At 49.1% G+C, this 19,034-nt stretch overlaps 1 protein-coding gene across 1 annotated transcript; it reads right to left on the reverse strand.

The window, feature by feature from the left end:
• Nucleotides 1-10,123: 10,123 nt before the first annotated feature.
• DLX5 (distal-less homeobox 5) lies at nucleotides 10,124-14,377 on the reverse strand. Its single transcript, XM_047849760.1, has 3 exons — nucleotides 13,944-14,377; nucleotides 11,833-12,017; nucleotides 10,124-10,736 (listed from the first exon to the last, which is right to left on the reverse strand). Exons 1-3 carry the CDS (start codon nucleotides 14,296-14,298, stop codon nucleotides 10,407-10,409), a joined length of 870 nt encoding a protein of 289 aa, XP_047705716.1. The 5' UTR covers nucleotides 14,299-14,377; the 3' UTR covers nucleotides 10,124-10,406.
• Between the last annotated feature and the right edge of the window lie 4,657 nt (nucleotides 14,378-19,034).

Genomic DNA, 19,034 nt, shown 5'->3' on the forward strand with positions numbered 1-19,034 from the left:
ACAAAACAAAACAAGAAAAAGAAAAGAGAAAGAAAAGAAAAAGAAAAAACCTTTACCTAACAGCCCTTCTTTAAAGAAAAAGGAAAAATCGGCTGTAAGATTAGAACATTGCCACAAAGGGAACGCTGCATGTTTTATCAAAATGCAATGAGCAAGAATGATGATGTTTAAAAAAAAAAAAACAAAAAAAACAAAACAAAACCACTCTTTCCCCACCCCACCCCCAAACCCTGAACTGGAATCAGGAAAGACAGAGGAAACAACCAAAATCACCATTCTATTGCTTTGATACCTTTACTAGGTGAATTGGTGGCATTCACTAAGCTAATAGGGACGTTTATATTGAGAAACATTTCTGTATATATTGTTGAATTTTAGTTGTACATATACTTTGTATGGTTTTGTCTTCTTTCATATATGGAGTAAAAGCCACAAAACGCTGGGAGTGTCCTGTATATTTCTCTGTGTGCCTCCATCTCACCACCCCCTCCTCGTCCCTCCCAGTATATTTTCTATCACTCTTAAAAGAACTCCTATTTCCTAATATGGGAAGCCCTATATATAAACATCAAGTGCCTGCAAAGATGTCAGTTTGCAGCACCAGCCTTTGTCTTAAGTACTTTAACATTAAACATGGATGTTTTCTCAGCTTTCTTTATATATTATATTTTTATTACATTTTCTACACATTTATCTATTTTTTAAAACATTAGAGTGATCTATCCCCAGGTTAACTTCTAGACATCCAATAGTTTCTAGTGCTGAAACTGAGTGTTCTCCTTTTCCTTTCCTCAGTCAAAATAATACAGCTGTATTTGTCTTTGTTTGGAAGCAATTTTTTTTAAAACAAGAGGAAAGAATACAAGAAAAAAAACAAAGTAAATGCACAATTATAACTACTTAATGTTTACACCCTTTGCAAGCTAGCTAGGTAGGAAAATGCATGATCCTGGATGAAATACATCCTTCCGATCTTGTGGAAAGCACAGAAATAATGAAAATGAAAAGCCCTTTCGTCATACAAGCAGGAAGCCCCATACTGCGAGAATTAATGGCTACAGACCTGGGCATCCTTCAAATTATGAACCTTGAAACCACTGAGCCATTTATCAGAAGTCAATAGAGATACTCAGAGTGCTCCATATAATGACAGCGACATACAGTCGTGCAAAAGGACAGTCACTATAATTAGACACAAAGCAAAGACTACTTACCAATATACCCGTTCCTTTTTTTGTTGAGCAACTTCCACGCTCAGTCAGTCTCAGAATGGTTTAAAACCGATCAGTCTTGTCATTTTCTAGCATTCGCATTGTTACATTAGGAAAAATGTTTTCTTTTCTTTTTTCCCCCTTCCTACTGTGAAACTTTGGGTTCGTAGCTCCCCAGGATCAATTCTGAACAAAGCCTCCAGCTGCAGTGCCATCCAATTTGAAGCAGACATTGGGGACAATTTAAGGTTTTTATCCACAAGAAGGTTTTTTTCCATTCTCTTAAATGCAGCCATAATTAGAGTAATTTTTCATGTAGCCCGCTGATTACAGCGTTTTTACCGTCAAAGATAATTACCTGTAATTTTCTTCCACTTTTAATACTAAAAAGCCATCTTTATTTAGATTCAGGAACAGGAAAGGCGAAACAAAAGAGGGAAATTATTCTGTTATTCATACACAAATTGCAGAGACGTAGGACCTAAAATTGAAAATTAACCAAAATTATAATGCTGAAAAGAATGGAAGAGGCTGCAGAAGTACAGCTGGTAGTGGGGCTTTGCTGAATTATTCAAATTACGTTAGAGAAAAAGCTACCATACATCGAAACCAACACTAATTTTTCTTAAAAAAAAAAAAATCTACCAGACGCATGCCAAACCACTGTGAGTGCATGGAATTCTGAAACCTAGCAAATGCATTTTAACACGTTGAAGGTGTTGTCATGATGCGCCTGTAACGACCTCTCTATCTCTTAACATGAGTTTAATTATCAAGAAATTCTGCAAAGAGGTCATCCCAAGAACTGTCCTTGGAACTGGGCTTCCTCTGGGTCCTTTGAACATGAAGGGTTAATATTTTCGCTCTTAGTAAGTGTTGACCCCATAGTAAACCGATGAGAGAGAGAGAGAGAGAGAGAGAGAGAGAGAGAGAAATTGGTGGGAGGGGCGTGGTGGGTAAAAGGCATCGCCCCGTCGCGGCGCCTACTACGCCTCCCCACGCTCAAACTTCCGCGGAGTTGGTGTTCTAGAGCCTCGTTCTGACCATATTTTCCAGGTAAAAAAAGAACGAGAGAACAATAGCTGCGGGGGTGCGGGTGAAGGGGGAAATGTCTCCCCGGCGCCAATAAGCATCTCATTATCTTTTGACACAATTTAGCCCAAAGGTCCCCGCCGCCGGAGAAAGGCCTTTCTGTACAGGGGTGAGGGAAACGAAGACGTCTCAGGCTCCTGCACTTAACATCTGTAGCTGCTTCCAAATCTCTACTGGGTCAGGAAACAGCGTCATCTATAGATAGAACAGCACCGCTTCTGGTTAGAGTCTTCCTTGGTGCGTTCCTAAATCGGACTGGTTCCTTAGCTCCACAGCTCGGTTCTGCGTCTCAGCCAATCGTGCCCCTCCAACCCCAAGGTCGCAGCGTTTGGGCCCCGCAGGCAATAGCTGTAAGAACCGCATCCCGCCCCTCCCCCTCTCCTCCCCCCCTTCCCCCATCAGCTTGAGGCAAAGGCCTTGCAAAGCAGCCCTGAAGGGTTTCAGAGGCCAGTTATTCCGGAAACTTTCTCCCAAGTGGAGGAAAATGTCGAGGGGGCTATACAGTCTAGAGATTCAGACTACACCTGCCGTTGCTAATGTCTGCATATCTGTGATACCAAAGGAGCATTGTGGCGAGCTCCCTTTGCTCTCCCGACGCTCCAAAACTGAAAATCATCGTCAAATGTAAAGACCTTAAATTCGCGTATGACTAGCTTTGAATAACAATTTTCAAATAGATCTTAGCTCGGAATCTCCAGTCGGCTCCCTCCACACCTTATAGAAACCTGGTCTCTTTCTCAGTCTCCAGTCACAAGCTGCACCAAATACATCAACAGCACAGAAAGAAAAAAAGACACAAGAGTTCTTAAGGATCCCGTTCTCACCCGAATCCTTTTACTCACCAGAACGACAACACTTTTACTGTTAAAGGGGGAAAAAAGATCAGAATTGAAAAATCTAATAAAGCAAAGTTGCAGTCTAAAATAAATCACAACAGCAATACATATAGCTTGGAAAGTGTGAGAATAGAAATATGAACTGTGCCTTGAAGTATGGAAGAAATAAAAACTTACCACCAGTGAATATCTCTTAAGCAATGATCGGGGTCTAGAAATCTATACTGAACAGAAGCAGAGGAGAATATTTGTCTGAGTCTCAGGGCAGAAGCTCTTTCTCTATATTCTTGGTTGAGTGAGCACATCCAGGTGTGAAATTGTTTGCACACCCCAGCACCTCTTATATTGCCAGCAAAATTAGCTGTTATTACTGTCACTGTTTAGTGATGGTTAGCGTGATACAAAAAAAAAAAAAAACTGCTGTAATCAAGACCTGGCGCATCTTTGCAAATTACAGATAATTGTAAACGTCCAGATTATGATAATAGCATCCTAATCCAGCCTGCAATATAATTATTACAGAGTGTTACATCTGAAACTGTCCAGTAGGGCTAATTCAGCCATTATTTAGACCCTATTTTTGCACTGCAAATGGGTTGCTGAGTTGAAAATGTACGATTGTAATTTCACAGGGCACTCAATGAGTAATGGTATAGGAAGAGGAAAATACAAAAGTGAAATGTGAACAGTAGCGATCAAATCAAACCCTGAAGGACAAAAGACTGTTTGATTCATATGGAAAAAGAAGAGCGGGAATTAAGAAAATAGCAAATCAGTGGTCTGAAGCATTACGTGTACAAATCTTCAATATGTGTAGGGCTGATGTGTTTGCAAGGGTTGCTGTATGTGCTTCTGCTGGAGTCTGAAATTATTTTTCTTTCTTTCTTTCTTTCTTTCTTTCTTTCTTTCTTTCTCGTTCATTCTTTCTAAGCCTCCTGTCTTTCCCCCCTCTCTGCTAAAGCATTTCCTTGCTTAAAAAAGAAAAGTGCTCTTCTCCTAAGCAAAGAATATTTGTCAGTTTCACCATTGTTTCCACCAATGCTGCCTCAGAGTGTGCCTGTCACTTGTTTATGAACATTTGCTTAAATGAATTTGCAATCTCTCTTGTCGTCAGAGCAAAATGCCCTGGGTGCTTGTAAGTGTTCCTGAGCTCCATCTCCATTCTCTTTCACTGTGAACAAGTCACTGAGAGGCCAAAAGGATATTAGCAGAAACCGTATTAATTGCTGCTAATTAAATAAAGCCGGCTGGGAAGCTGTCTCCTCTATTTGGCTAGGCTGGCTATCAGCTTTAATCCTATCATTAACTTTTATTAATTACCCCCCTCCCCCCGTATAAACTAGTCCAGCTGCTTCTATTGCTATATGTCACTGATATGTTTCTTTCTGCATTCCAGTAAGTCCAGTATTTTTGATAAAGGACTATTCTTGCTCCCAGACATGGTTGTAAAAGAGCAAGGTCAGTCTCCTTAAAACACGGAAGGACTCAAGAGAGGGAGTATGAAACATAGAGCAAAAGAGTATGGAGAGAGGCTGGGGTACTCTGCTGGTCCAGAGTGAAAGAGAACCCAGGGTTCTAGCTGGCTTCCAGGAGGGTGAGCCCTCCTTGGTTGAAACTTCTGGAGTCCAGTTCTGGTTCTTGGTGGGGATGTCCTGGTCAGGACCCTTATATCTCCAAGACCTCAGTTTTCTCACCAGGAGTGCAGAGAATTTCCTGAGCCTCTCTTCCAGCCTCTATAACAGTATATGATGATTCTCCCTCCTACCACCTCACAGCCCTAGGAGCTGCCCAACCAGAGCCACCCTCCAGTGGCAAGCAGACTTCCTAGCTCCTATGAATTTAAGGGCAAAAATGAAATGTTCCTTGTTTAGTGACCCCTGTTTATAGATGAAAGCTGAGTCCATATTCTGCCTCTTCGCCTACCCCTAATATCCCACCTTGCAAATGGCAAGTGGCCAAAACAGTCCTTGGATGACAATAAGCTTCCAGTGGCAGATTTCTGTCTTCTCACCTTTGCAAGCAAAAAAAAAAAAAAAAAAAAAAAAAAAAAAAAAAAAAAAAAAGCACTTAAAAAAATCATAGCTTGGGAACTGTTTATAGCCCTTCACCCCCACTCACTTCTTTAAAAAATACATTAGACTGTGAATTGTGGAGATAGAATCATTACTGAAACTTGGAGTGTGTGTGTGTGTGTGTGTGTGTGTGTAGTGATGTTATGAAACCATTTTTCCCCCTTCCTGTGGGAAAGGTCGTAATGTGTGGTATTTCACGGTTTTATATAAATCTTGGTTTAGGATGTGGAACAGACTCAATAATATATGCACTTTTGGCAGAGACTCCTTCGGACCCCCACAAATCAGAAGTAAATAAGAAGTCCCAGCGAACAAAAGAACAGAAACATTAATCGCTGCAAAACAAAATTCTTATATCCTTTAAAGACAGATTCATGTAAATTCCCCCGGTTCCTATCTTCAGTGTTAGAGCGCGACCTATAAAACAGGTTATTACATTTCAGCTGGCAACCCTGGATGATTGAAAGGGAAGCTTCCCCCCCCCCCCACCCCCGCCCCTCCTTAGTAGATACACTGTATACTTTCTGCCCCTTACCACAGGGGAACTTAAAGCTTGTCAAATGCAAAAGAAAACGCAGATGGGGCGGGGTGGGGGGGGGCGGCAGGGCTGCGTAGAAAAATATTTAGCCAATCCCACATGTGCTACCGCTATTTGGGCTGTTTTCGAGGCCCAGAGTTCGCTATGCCTCTGAAAAAAACCAAGTACAGTACGCAAGGACCGCAGGCAACTTCGGAACAAGAGTGGAGGGCGGGAGCGAGTAGCAGCGCCCCCTCCCCAACCTCACCCGAGGCGGAAGCCTCCACCCAGCCGCTGTGGGAGGGGGGTGCTTTAGGCTGGAGGAGAGGGGTGACCGCAGGCGGATCCGCCGTCGTGGCGCGCTTCCCAGAGGTGCCGGAGGGCGTCTGCCCTCAGGGCGTGCCTCTGGAGAGCACTAGAGAGCTCCGGGTTGGCGAGATCCCAGTGGCCAGTGGGAGGCGCGCGATCCAAGGGGTTGCGGGGACGAGGCGGGGAGGGTGCTGGTTGGGTAGCCCTAAAGGTCCTCTCCTCGAATAAAAGGAAGGACTGATGGAGGGCGGGGGGTCAGGGGCAATGTTCCAGGAGGCATCCCTTGCACTTCGGGCGGGGGAGATCAGGAGACCCAATGGTATCAAGGCCGGAGTAAACTGTTGGGCGCGCCGGGAGGAGGCGAGCACCGCCAGGCCTTGGCGCGCCGTGGGCGACTCCCAGGACTGCGCGGCCAGGACGCCGCGAGCCGTGGGGCATCCAGTGGGATCAAAGGAGCCAACGGAGGCCAGCCGGCGCGTCTGGGATTGTGGGATGAGGGGCGGGAGAGAAAGGATTGGCATGGGCGGGGAGATCCTGGCCTGGCTATGGTCCCCAGGAGGGGTGTGTGCGTGTGTTTGGTGTGCGGGTCAACATGCTCTTGCCGGAGGCCGAGACCTGGGTGGATCTGAGTGTGGGTGGACAGGCTCCCGGCTGGGTGCCCCAAGAAGGAGGGAGGAAGAAGGAGATGGAGAGGGGGAGGGAGAGAGAGAGAGAGAGAGAGATCAAGGGCAGCGAGGTCTGCGGGTTCCTCTGTGTGTGTGTCTCAGGCCCTGTGGCTCAGCACTGGAGCCGCCTGGCACCCACAGGAATGCGGCTTCTCTCGGCTCCCCAAGCCGCCCCCTGTTCCACAAGGAGGTGGCCGCCAGGAAAAAGGGGGGAAAAAGGGCAGAAATCCGCGTAAGAGCTTCAAACAAAGACCAATCTATCTGATCTTTTACAGGAGGGCCCAGGAGGCGGAGAGGGCACCAAGGAATCGCACTGGCCCTGCCGGCATGCCCCGGGCCTCCTGGGCTTTGTAAGGAGGTCCGAAAATAGGCGTAGAGGCTCGGGAGTATGGTGGGGATGGTGAAGAGGCCCACGGAAAAGAAAATTAAATCTTGGGGTGGGCTTACCATCTTGGGAGCACTAGATTGGAAGCTAGGCAAGTGGGGACCAGAAGGGGCAGACAGAAGCCCCGGAGAGGTGGGTCAGGCATACTGCAAATAATGGTGGGGAGTAGTGCACGTTTGTATTAGATACAGGAATAAACAATAAAGAGAAAGAGGGAAGGTGGGAGGAAGGGCAAGGGAGAGAAACATCACACAGATATTTTTAGACTTTGCTCAAGATCTGTTATTTTTACATCCTTGGGCGCAGGACTGCAGGGAGTTAAATTCTCCTGGGAGAATCCCCATGGTGCCAGGGAAAACCCGCTGCAGAATGGTTTGCCAGAATATTTTTGTCCATGGCTCCCAGACCAAGTTAAAAAAAAAAAAAAACAACACCAACAACCGCTCGAGAGAAGAGGCCATTGCGAGTGGAAGAAGTGAGATTAGCACACGGAAAGCAATCCTGAAACCAAGCCTGTCCGCGCTATGCCTGCCGGTGTCGCAGCGACAGACTAATGTCCTTAAAAGCAAGCAGCGTCAAGGCTGGAGGTGGAAGGGTGGTCCTTAAAGAAGAGCTTCTCTCTTCTTTCCCGGGAAAAATCCTAATTCACCCTTCTCTCAGCTTGACCGTCTCCGGTGACTGGGGATGTAGGGAAGGGATCCCCTTTAGAAGCCAGGAATGGAGGTGGGGAGGTAACAGGGAAGGCTAGAAAAACATCAGCCCTCTCCGTGTGCAGAAAAGGAAGGAGCATCTTACACGCACATTCCCTCCACTCTCAGGCGGCCAGTGGATGAGAAATGCTAGAGGCGGACAGTAGGTGCGCCCCCTCCAGCTTCCCCAAACACGCACTCGAAGGCGCAGGGGAAAGTCCGTCTGCTGCTCTCGGATCGACGGCGGCGCAGGGTTTCTCGAAGCCGGTTTCCCGGGTTATAAAGCGCCGGCTTCCGTGTAAAGGAAACTCAAAATCTTTACAAAAGAAGAAAGCAAAGTAGGAAGTATATCCCTCCACCCCTTCCCCACCATCCTCCCCTTCTCTGCCAGTGCAAAAAACAAAGTGGGGTTTCCTAGGCTTGCCCCCAGGTGCGTCGCCACCCGGAACTTCTTGCAAGAAAGGAGGGCTGGAGGGGAATGCAGAGGAGGAAAAGCAGCGGCAAGAAAAGCGGCCGCGCGGGCTTGGGGATGGCGGAGGAGGAGGGGTCCACAGCCCTGGCCTGGGCCAAGGTGCTGCCCCGGGGTCCCGGCAGGGTGTGCAAGAAGACTATTGAGATTCCCACCGAGGCCCAAGCCGTGGCAAATGGGCAGGCTAGAAAGGAAAGGAATCGAGGAGATGGGGAGGAGAGGAAAGGAGACGGAGAGAGAAGGAGAAAAAGCGAACACACAGGTAAATTCCCCTCCGGGCACGTAGCGTGCCTTTTCAGGTCTAGTTTCCCAACCCTGGAAGAACCCTCTCAGAAATCCTCAGATGACAGGATGTAATTTTTTATGTGATAATCTCCAACCCCCCCCCCCCCACTTAAGAAGACTCTTTTGTCACATTTATTGCTGCTGACTTCTTAGCTGTAAAATATATCGTACGCATCTTGTAATTCCCAACATAGGATTTCCCTTGGTATCCTGAGGAAACAGAGTCAGGCGTACTAAACGACAGTCAAAAAGATGCCCACAAGTCAGGCCGCAAGCACAGCTCTAGACCAGGCTGCATCTCTGGTCACAGTGTGGATGTCTCTGTGCAGGACCACAGGGAGAAGGATGGGACACAGGCCAAAGTTGCTACAAGTCCTTCCTCTCTGCCCCTAAGAAGGCTTCACAAAGGAGAAATCCCTGCAAACAGATTCAATTTCCCATCGTTTGGAACCTGCTTTGCCACTGTTTTATGTAAAAGCAAAGCAGAAAGAGCGCCTTCGTGAAAAAACCAGAGTGGTAAAGAGGATGGAGGAAAAAAAATATTTATAATATTATCTCACATGAGATGAAATCAAAACCGGGCCAAAATGCTTTCATTCCTTTCCTCCACTCTGCAGTTCCCTCTCTTGGCAGGAGAAGAAATGACCCCCCACCCCCCACCCATGCCCTGCTTGCCTTACTGATTTAGGTTTATCATTGTTCTCAAGCCCTGTGATCCTTTCCTCTCTGAAAGAGCTGAAATAAATTTTTAGTCATACACCAAGACGTCCAAGACCCTACCATTTGCCATGCTGCAAATCTTTCAAATTAAAAAAAAAAAAACTGTAATAGGAAGGACAATTTCTTCTTCTTGTTCAATAATTTCTCTCCTCCTCCTTCTTCTTGCCCTTCTTCTTCTTGCCCTTCTTCTTCTTCTTCTTCTTCTTCTTCTTCTTCTTCTTCTTTTCTTCTTCTTCTCTCCTCCTCCTCCTCCACCTCCTCCTCCACCTCCTCCTCCTCATCTCTGGAAGCTCCCATTAGAAGGGATTGTAATTTATCTAATTGCTCTGCCAATACACAGAGGCTGTTTTTTTTTTGGGGGGGGGGGTTGGGGTTCTCCATGATAATTGCTTTGAGCTTAGAATTCAGAGTGATTATTGATGGATTTCTGTTTTTTGACTCACACACAGGGTGGGAGGAGCGGATTTAGATGCCAGCATTACTTTCTACCTGAAACAATTTGGGGTAAAACTTAAAATTATCTAAATGTTTTTGGTTAGGTAAAAAAACAAAAACAAAACAAAAAAACCCCCACCTAAATATATATTTTATGGCAGGACTATAAACAGGCCACATATGTATATAAACACATAAAGTACAGCACCCAAGACATACACGTGTACAGCTTTGCATCCATGCAGCCCCCAATTTCTGTTTTCCTTTTTGCCATATTGGATCTCTGCAGAGTTGGCCTTCCTTTAATTGCCTGCATAAAACGTCACTAGCCGATTATAAGGAGGGCAAAAGGAGTATTTTTTAGAAACATTTTGCTTTCATGGTGGAAATAATTTTATTTATCCAGAATATACAGTTTAATTCCTCTATCTACACTTATTTACATGGTTAAAATAACATTGAAAAAAAGTCTTTTGAAAAGTTGAGGTCATAGATTTCAAGGCACCATTGATAGTGTCCACAGTTGCGCAAAAAAGTTCGTCAGTAAAAAAAAGAGGGGCTGGGGATCCTTTGAAATGCAATAACTTACATGCAAAAAAAGCTTTACACATGAATCTTTTTTGTTTCCATTTTCCAACCTTCCCCAAATGAATTCCTTTCTTTATGACTCTCTAAAACAGCAAAACACAGCAGTCCCAAAAAGAGAGCAAGAGCAAGCCGCCTAATAGAGTGTCCCGGAGGCCAGCGCCAGCGGGTGCTGTAAGGAGCCAGGAGGCGGCAGGTGGGAATTGATTGAGCTGGCCGCGCTCGGGTACCAGGAAGCCGAGTTCTCCAGGTAGCTGGACGCGGGGGACTGGTTGGAGGTCGGAGGGTGGGCATGAGGGTGGTGGCTGAGCGAGCGGGACGAGCCCTGGGGCTCCCACACCGCCGGAGACTGCGGCGAGTTACACGCCATGGGGTCGCTGGAGCTGGGGCTGTGCTCCGGGGGCATCTCCCCGTTTTTCATTATCTTCTTGATCTTGGATCTTTTGTTCTGAAACCAGATTTTCACCTGGGTGGGGGAACAAAGGCACACGTTACCGGGTCACTCAGAGGCCGCCCGCGCCTTCCCCAGAGCGGCGACTGGAGGCATCTTGGGCCTCCAAGTGGCCCGGACCTGGCGTCTCCCTGTAGCTCGCGGCCTAAAGTCAGGGGGCCGAGCAGGAGGCCAAGCCCGGATCAGGGGCCCCGAGAGGACACCCTGACCGGCTAGGTGCTCACAGGCCGCCGCAAGGGCGTGACTCGGAGACCGCGGTTTGTAGTTTTTGTTCGGGCGGGGGGAGGGGGGCGCGAAGGTCCCCGCGGCGTGCGCCCACGTGTGGGCCTGCGCCGTGCGCGCGAAACGCGGCGCCGCGAAGGTTTCCAAAACAATGGCTCGAGAGCCGCGCGAGGGCCTTGGGGCTGGCTGTGCGCGCGCGGGTGTGGAGGGAAAGGAGCGGTGTCCCCATCTCCCTCCCAATTCCCTCCACTCCCTCCTCAGCTTCCAAAGGTCAGAATGCGCCTGCAGCTCTGGGCGGCGATTCGAACATTCTTCATTTTTTTTTTAATAGGCCCCAGCAGGGTTGCAGTGGGGGTGAAGGGAATGGGACGAGCAGGGGATGATATCCCCCTCACCACAGCGCCCCCTCCCTCCCCCCCCACCCCCCACTTTGAGACCCTCTGGCGGCTACGGCCGAAAGCTCCGCAGGAGCGGGGCGTGACCTTTCAGCTTTCCTGCCGGAGGCGACCTTCACTGCCCGGGACCAACGCGAAGCCGCCGGGCCGGCTCACCCCCAGAGGCTCTGCACTGTGAAGAGGACCAATTTCTCAAGGCCGTGAGAGTGTCCTAGAAATGACCCTCCCCTTGTTTCCAATCTAGGAAATCGGCCCCTCGCCCCTGGAGGCCCGAAGCGAGGGGTGGGGGGGTGAGCGACGTCTCCATCCCGTCCCCACAGTCGCACGGCGGCGACACCCGGCCGGGCTCGTGGAGGTAAGGGCTGGGGGCCGTGTCTCTCTGTCTGCGAGTTTCTGGCGGGTGCTATCCAGTCGGTTCCAGCCCGTCGGGACGGAGCCGCGCGGCCCAGCAGGCAGCCGAGGCGGGGCTCCGGCCGGGCCGCCGGCGGATTTACCTGCGTTTGCGTCAGTCCCAGCGAGGCGGCCAGCTCCGCGCGTTCGGGCAGGGCGAGGTACTGAGTCTTCTGAAACCTTCTCTGCAACGCGGCCAGCTGAAAGCTGGAATAAATAGTCCTGGGTTTACGAACTTTCTTTGGTTTGCCATTCACCATCCTCACCTCGGGCTCGGCCACTTCTTTCTCTAAATAATCAAAACAGACTCGGTTAGAGTTTGTCGACAGTGTTTCGTTTACAGAACCCTCAAATACAGTCCTTAGGGGTTTTGTTTACTTGTGTTGTTTTGTTCTGTTTACCACGCAGTCTTCCATCCCCGTGGCACCTCCTTTGCTTAACAAGACCCAGAGAAATATGCCCCTCTCCGAAACCGTGGAAAAGCCAGGTGGTTTGATTAATTCCCTACTCTGTTCATTCAGGTTCTTGTGGGCTTGTGCAGAGCTCTTTGTACAGCACAGCTCCCTTCTTGGAGTCTGGGATTTAGCCCTTGCAGCCGTTCCTGTTGCACCCTGACCTGTTTTTACGCCCACCCTGTGCTCACCCTCGTTTTTGGGCGAGCGTGGCCAGCGCCTCCTGGGGCTTCAAGGGAAGGCCCTGGGCCTTGACATCCCCCGCCCCCCCCCCCTCCGCCCCGCTACTTCTGTCGGCGTCTGTTCGGGCGCCCGCAGAGACCAGACGCTTGGGCAGGGAAGACGCTAACCGAGGTCTCCAAAGTTCAAAGACCCACAAGCAAACTATGCTCCTTCAATTCAGCAGCAAAAGGTCCAGGCCGCTGCAGACAGAGGGCCGATTATGCAGCCCCCATAATCTCCCTGCAGATCTGCGAGGGCACAGATGTGTCTGGTTTCTTTTACAAATAGACTTAATAAGTTCTTGGCCAAAAGAAAAAAAAAATCTTTCACTTATGCACGAAATAAAGAGACACTGAAAGGAACGAAGACATACCACCCCCTGGGCTTTCTTTTAAAATTTAGTAAGAGTCACACATTGAAAAGGATTGGGTGCTGGGGTGTTTTCGTAGGAAAGGGGCGGCAGGTCAGGACGAATTTCTCAAAGTCGTGAATATGTTTGGGGGGGGTGCGGGAAGACTTTCTGAAAGCCTGTCTTACAAACATACCCTGGGGCCACAAGTCCCCTTTCCGAAAAGTACCACCTTATCAAAAGTACCATCTCTGCAAGGGGTGGAGAACCTTTCCCCTGTGTGTGTGTGTGTGTGTGTGTGTGTGTGTGTGTGTGTGTGTGGGGCAAGCTCCTGGGAGAGAGGAAAGGGTGGAGAATGAGAGCTGTGGTCTCTATTCTGCCAAAGAAGGGGATTCTAATATTAGCAGGATTATTAATGTGCTAGTGGGAAGAGATCAAACCCAACCAGCAAAACCTCTCCAAGGAGACCTCATGCCTCTCTTACCGCCCAAGCTAACCCTCTTCAACTCTCCAACTAAGTTTCAAGGCGAAAAGAGAGGAGGTGGGGAAGAGGAAGAGAAATTGTACGCACCCCTCAGCAACCCTCCTCCACCCTTAAATGCCTTTTTGTTTTTGGAAATGCCCTGGATAAACCACAAGGCTCTCTGCAGCGTTCTTCCTCTGGCGGGCTGCAGCTCCCCAGTCCTCAACCCCCACCCCGCGCGCCCAGGGCACCGACACCACGCTGGCTCGTGGCTGCTCTCAGACTAATCCCGACAGAGTCTTTGAGGCAGCCTTCCACACCCACTCGCACCAAACGAGCACGCTCACCAACAATTCCAACGACTAACCTCCCCTTTATTACGCAAACGCCACTCAGGCTGCTTGATTCTTTCTTCTCTCCACCCCTAGCCCCTTTGCAGCCTAGTTGGCTTCCAGACCAGGCAAGTTGGGAATCCAGAAACTTGAGGGCCCCCCACCCCCAGGTGCCTGAGTGGAGGATTCTACTAAGGAAGATTCTTCTAAGAATCCCTAAAATGCTGGCCCAGGAGAACCTCTCTTGGTTGCAGAGTCCAGGCCCCCCTTCCTTCTGCCGGGCGCGCCCCCACTGTAGTGGTTGTCGCGGGCCCCAATCTTCCACCCCACTTCGCGCCTCTGGAGTTCTGGCTGCCCCTGTATCTGCCCCCATCCCGCCCCCCCCCCCCCCCCATACCTGGCTGGCTGGTGGCGCTCGGGACGCGGTTGTAAGCGCCGCCGTACTGGTGGTAGGGGCTGGCGTAGCTGTAGTCGGCGTAAGCTTTGGCGGGGTAGCTGCCGGCGGAGCCGTTCACGCCATGGTACTGGTACTGGTAGGGGTTGAGCGCTTTGCCATACGAAGCCGAGGTAGGAGAGCAGTAGCCGTGTGGGGCTCCCCCCGTGGGACTGTAGTAGTCGGAATCGGTGGCCGACGACTCGGGCAAAGTTGGCGATTCCTGAGACGGATGGTGCATGGCTGCGGACGTCTGGAACGGAGCTTGGAAGTCGCCGGATCGGATGCTGGGGACCCTTCTGTCAAACACTCCTGTCATCGCTCACAGGCGGCGGCTGTCCTTGCTGCTGTGGCGGCGGCGGCTGCCCGAGTTGGCTGTGGGGCTGCTCTGGTCTAAGCAGACATGGCTGTGGGAGCGAGGGAGGAGGAGGAAGAGGAGGAGGAGGAGAAAAGGAGGAGGCGGCGGCGGCGGCGAGGAGGAGGCTGGGAGTCGTGGAGGCTCTGTCTCCGGCTGGCTGACTGATGGCTGAGGCGCAGCACAGCCTTGGTTAAATCCTTAATTGCGCGCTTACGCACAGCGGGGTGGATCGGGTTCCATTGGCCAGGGCCTCGGGAGCAGCAGCAACACCCTAACTCGTCCAACTAGTTTTAGCACAACAAAGCATTGCTTAAAAAAGAGGGAGAAAAAAATGGAGGGGGTGGGGAGGAGTGTGTGTGTGTGTGTGTGTGTGTGTGTGTGTACGCGCGCGCGCGCGCGGGGGCGCACGCGTGTGTGTTGTTGTTGCTTGTTGGGGGAGGGTGTCTCAGACAATCTGTTTTCAGTGAATACCAAAGACAACGCAGGAGCCCCAACACCCACCTCAGTAATGTCTGGAGACAATGTGTTCCAATCAGCAGCCTCGGAAAGTGCACATGTTTGGGGGATGAGGTCGGCGATGGTCTTTCCTTGTTCCCTACCTCCCCACCCCTGTGGCTTGCAACTGGGGCTTGTGTGGAACTGAAGGCTGATGTTGAAATGAGGAATCAAAGCAGGGTATGGGGGGAGGGAGCAGGGATGTGGGACCGGAGGTGAGAAGGAATAGAGAGCAATATTTTTGGTGGGGTGCTGAGAACCAAGTTGCAACTTACGGGTGTTGAAAATTTGTGATTTGGGGAATGACACAAATTTGCAGCAAGCACTTCTTTTGCACAAGATGAGTACTTCTCAGACAAGGGCTGGATAAGGATGCTCAAGAATGCACGCTGTCCATTGAGCTGTTAATGGCAGAGAGAGTTCCTGCAACCCTAAATCTCTACAATCATTTAAAAATATCATTGTCACAAGCACAAATAACTTAATGATGCCAAAATTGCTGGTCCCCAAGAAGAGCAGGCAGCCGCACATTTTGTTCAATATTCTTGTCTACGCGGACGCCATTGGAATAGAGGGTCTATAACTGTGTTCAGTGGCCAAATACTCCTGCAGAAGTGAATGGTTCACTTACGATCTATCATTACTCCAGGACCGAATGGGGAAACCCTAGGAAGACTAGGAAGTAGGGACAAAAGCTGTTTGGGGTGAGGTTGTGTGAAGTCCACGAATCTCCCCCTCCAAGCTCCATGGACGTGGCAGCAAAGGGCTTGCCTTTCTAATTCCCAAGTCCCGCTTTCTGTATTCTCCTTCCCTTCATTTCCCGTGGCAGACATGCCTCAACTGATATGCAAAGGGAATAAAGGCTCCATAATCAAACACTTGGTACTGGAGGTGCAGAGTTTGCTTTTCATGACAGTCACTCTTGCTGTAGTGGTGATGCAGCTGGGAGCTTAGAAATTTAACATAAGTCAAACTACCGCGCCCCCATATCCACTCCCCTAAAATAGGCAACTGCAGGAGCTGGATCCTGATTTGGGCCCTCCCAGCATCTATCTCCAGGGAGTCTGAGACTGAGAACCTAAGACCCAGAACCTAGAACCTGGGCTGGTGGGGCCTCTCATTCCCTCACCCACCCACTCTCAACCGAAGAAAGTGTCCACGTTAGTTGTGTTCAGTGCTAGTTTAGCCTTACCTTAGTCATAGAGCTACTCTGACCCAAAATAGGCTGGCAGGGAGAGCCAGGGTTCTGGAACTCAGGGCAGGATGTCAGCCTAGCTGCGGAACTGCAAACTGGAGTGACCACACGTGCACTAACTCCTCGCCTCTGCAGTCTGGGTGTGGTAAAACCACAGCTATTGCCGCACTACCTTTTGGGGACAGTTTTAGGACAGGAGTGCACAGGGAAGGGGAGGTGTGTGTCACAGGGTCCCCACAGCATTCCCCCTCTCCCTGCACCCCCTTCCCCACCCTGGCCCAAGCCTCCTGCTTTAGGCCTGTGCAGCCCTGAACTTCTCTGAGATAGTCCACCAGGAAACAGAGCCTTGGCTGTTTACCCCTTGCCTCACCCTGTCGATGTTGGCATCGCAGCTCACCCCCTGGGTTTAAACTGTGAAGAACTACAGGACATCGGGAAAGCAGTGCCAAACCCGTACTGCTTGCAGTTCTGGTCTCTGTGCTGGAGAAGTTCTTGGCACCCACTGAGTCACCTTACACACATCCTGCCATTTAATTACATGCATCGCTTCCCCAGAGTAATGCCAAGGATGGGTCAAAGCACCTCCTGGCAAAGGCAAGTGGAGCAGGGAGCTGGGCTGCCTTAGCGGGTCCCCACACCCCCCACTTTTTATTTGTTATAGATTTAAAAGTTACTAGGCAGAGGGAAATAAGGTCAATACGACTATGCTCCAAATGGTTATGTCCTTAGACCTTGCTGAGAAAGCAGATTTCAACTAGTACGAGATTGGAAACTGCAAATTTGGGGCATGATTTAGAAGTTAGGGATCTGGTCGAGAACACAATGTTACAATGTTAAGTTAGTTTATTTATTTTTATTTTTATTTTTTTTAAGTTAGTTTAGACCTTACTAAATTTTGCTTTTCCCTCTGTCAAAAAAAGACATTCTCGTATTTTATCCAACACAAAAAGGAACGGGGTGGTAGGGAAGGATTTAACGTCTTTGTTTCAATTCCTAAAGCGCTGGCCCACATGCCAGACTAGAGGCACTGGCACAGAGGCCGCTGCTGTGTGAGACCTCCAAATCTGGGTGTGCCTCTGGAGATCCAGAGCCTTAACTTTCTTGTTTTGTTCTTGTCTAGCTGGACTCCAGTTCCCCCTACCCTTTCCTCATAGGCAGAGGGAGGAGGAGGGAGCTCTAGGTTAAAAGGAGTTTGATCACAATATAGTTCCATTTCATTTAACGTTTTGGAGTCCTTGTGGCAACCCGGCCTGCCCCCCCCCCCCCCCACCGCCCCGCTTCGGATCAAAACCCCGGGCGCAAAAGCTCTGAGAATCTCGGCTCTCAGGGTAGAAACTTTTGCTGGTACTGTGGGTGGTAATCACACCAAGGCCTAGAACTTTGCTTTAAGGCCAGCGAGCTGTTGCCTCTTTCAAAACCCACCGACAGGCCCAGTCGTGGAGGAACAGCTCCACGGCAGCAAAATTATCCAGAAGTACTCTCCCCACTGAGACACGTAGGAAGAATGTGAGTAATTCCATCTCCTGGTAGCCGAAATTTGCACGGGGCGAGAGGGGGCGGACGTGGGGGGCGGGATGGACCCTAAGAGAAGTGCAAGTCTTTACCGTGAGCGCCACCCAGTGTCCGTGAGGGATGGCGCGCGCAAATGCCTAACGTTTCCCGAGCTGTGAGTCGCTGGCTGGACAATGCTGGCAGGTCTTTGGGGTTCGAGTACACTACTACGTGGCTTTCCTTCTTTTTGCTTCCGGCAGACCTTTCTCTCCACCCCATGCCCTTTAGCTCCTTTCCTTTACTACTTACACATTCACACTTTTCCTCCCCTCCTTCCACCGGACCAGCCTTTTCTGGGATTCAGTACGAAATCTGGCGATTTGGGGGGGTAACACGCTCCGTTCAATCTGCTCAACTGGGATGACTGGGAATAGTTGGCGGTGATCTTACCTCCTTGACAGTGAAGCAGGCCCTCGTCTAACTGGATGAGGCGCTCCAGAGCCTGCTGGTAATTCTCTGCTTCTCTGGGCTGAAATGGTAGTGCCGCTGAATTTGAAGGAGGAGTGCCTTGGAAAGGGGTGGGAAAGATTATTTTAATAAGCTGCATTAAATGCAGTTTTCTCCCTCTGGTCCATCTGGAAGACTCTTTCCTTGTAGGCTTGTGAAAAGCAGAACATCCTTTCATTGGGACTTGAAGTTCAGTCAAATCACTGCATCTGAAAATATTTAATTTATGTACTTAAGATCTTTTTAATACGGAAACTATTGTTTCATTTATTTAAAACATTATGCACATCCACCAGCTGTGCCATTCAGGTAGATAAAGGAACCCATAATATGATACTGGCATTATATGTGCAAACTTGATACAGTGCTTTTGGACTTTAGGATTTTTATCAGTGAACTACCTGCTTTTTAAACGTCCCATTCTTGGCTTATTTTACTTTTTATTTGCGATGCTTCATCCATTACTTTTCTTTATCTGTCTAGTGAAAAAAGCTTTCAGAGAAGTTCACTGTTATTATGTCTTTATTGATCATGAACCATGTAGAGTACTTTTCATCCCAGAAATATCAAGCACAACAAAGCTGGCTGTCATACATTTTGTGGAGATAGATCTGAATAATTCTATTTACAATGGAGTTTCATTTTTCTTTGAACTAGGTCTCTAAGACCACGTAATAACTTAAGGTAACAGCCTTGAAATATTCAATCTGATGTTTGTTTAGAAGAGATATATTTCTATGAACTGAGGTGAGGTGAAAAGACAGGAACGATTGTTTCAAAAGTGGTGAAAGCTTTCAAAAATATCACAAGTTGTTGGTCATTGGTTTTGGCAACTCAGCTGAATGGCCTTTGTGTCTCCCAACAGAAAGCAAGGCATACTGGCTTGGAACTGACATTCAGAGGTGGTTCACCCTCTGAGTTAGCAAAACTGTTTAATTCCCCCACCGAAGTTTAAAGTTCTTCCCATGTATTCTCAAGGCTGAACTAACCAGGCCCAACCCAAAATGCT

This window comes from Prionailurus viverrinus, chromosome A2 (assembly GCF_022837055.1).
Source record: "Prionailurus viverrinus isolate Anna chromosome A2, UM_Priviv_1.0, whole genome shotgun sequence".
NCBI lineage: Eukaryota > Metazoa > Chordata > Mammalia > Carnivora > Felidae > Prionailurus > Prionailurus viverrinus.

Bases quoted from the DNA above. Each gene is read 5' to 3' on its own strand.
- DLX5 (XM_047849760.1), bottom strand. From the start codon at position 14,298: ATGACAGGAGTGTTTGACAGAAGGGTCCCCAGCATCCGATCCGGCGAC. The intron at 12,018-13,943 runs GTATGGGGGGGG...TTGATTATTTAG, and splicing joins GAGCGCCACCAGCCAGCCAG to AGAAAGAAGTGGCCGAGCCC. The intron at 10,737-11,832 runs GTAAATCCGCCG...TCCCCCACCCAG, and splicing joins TGGGACTGACGCAAACGCAG to GTGAAAATCTGGTTTCAGAA.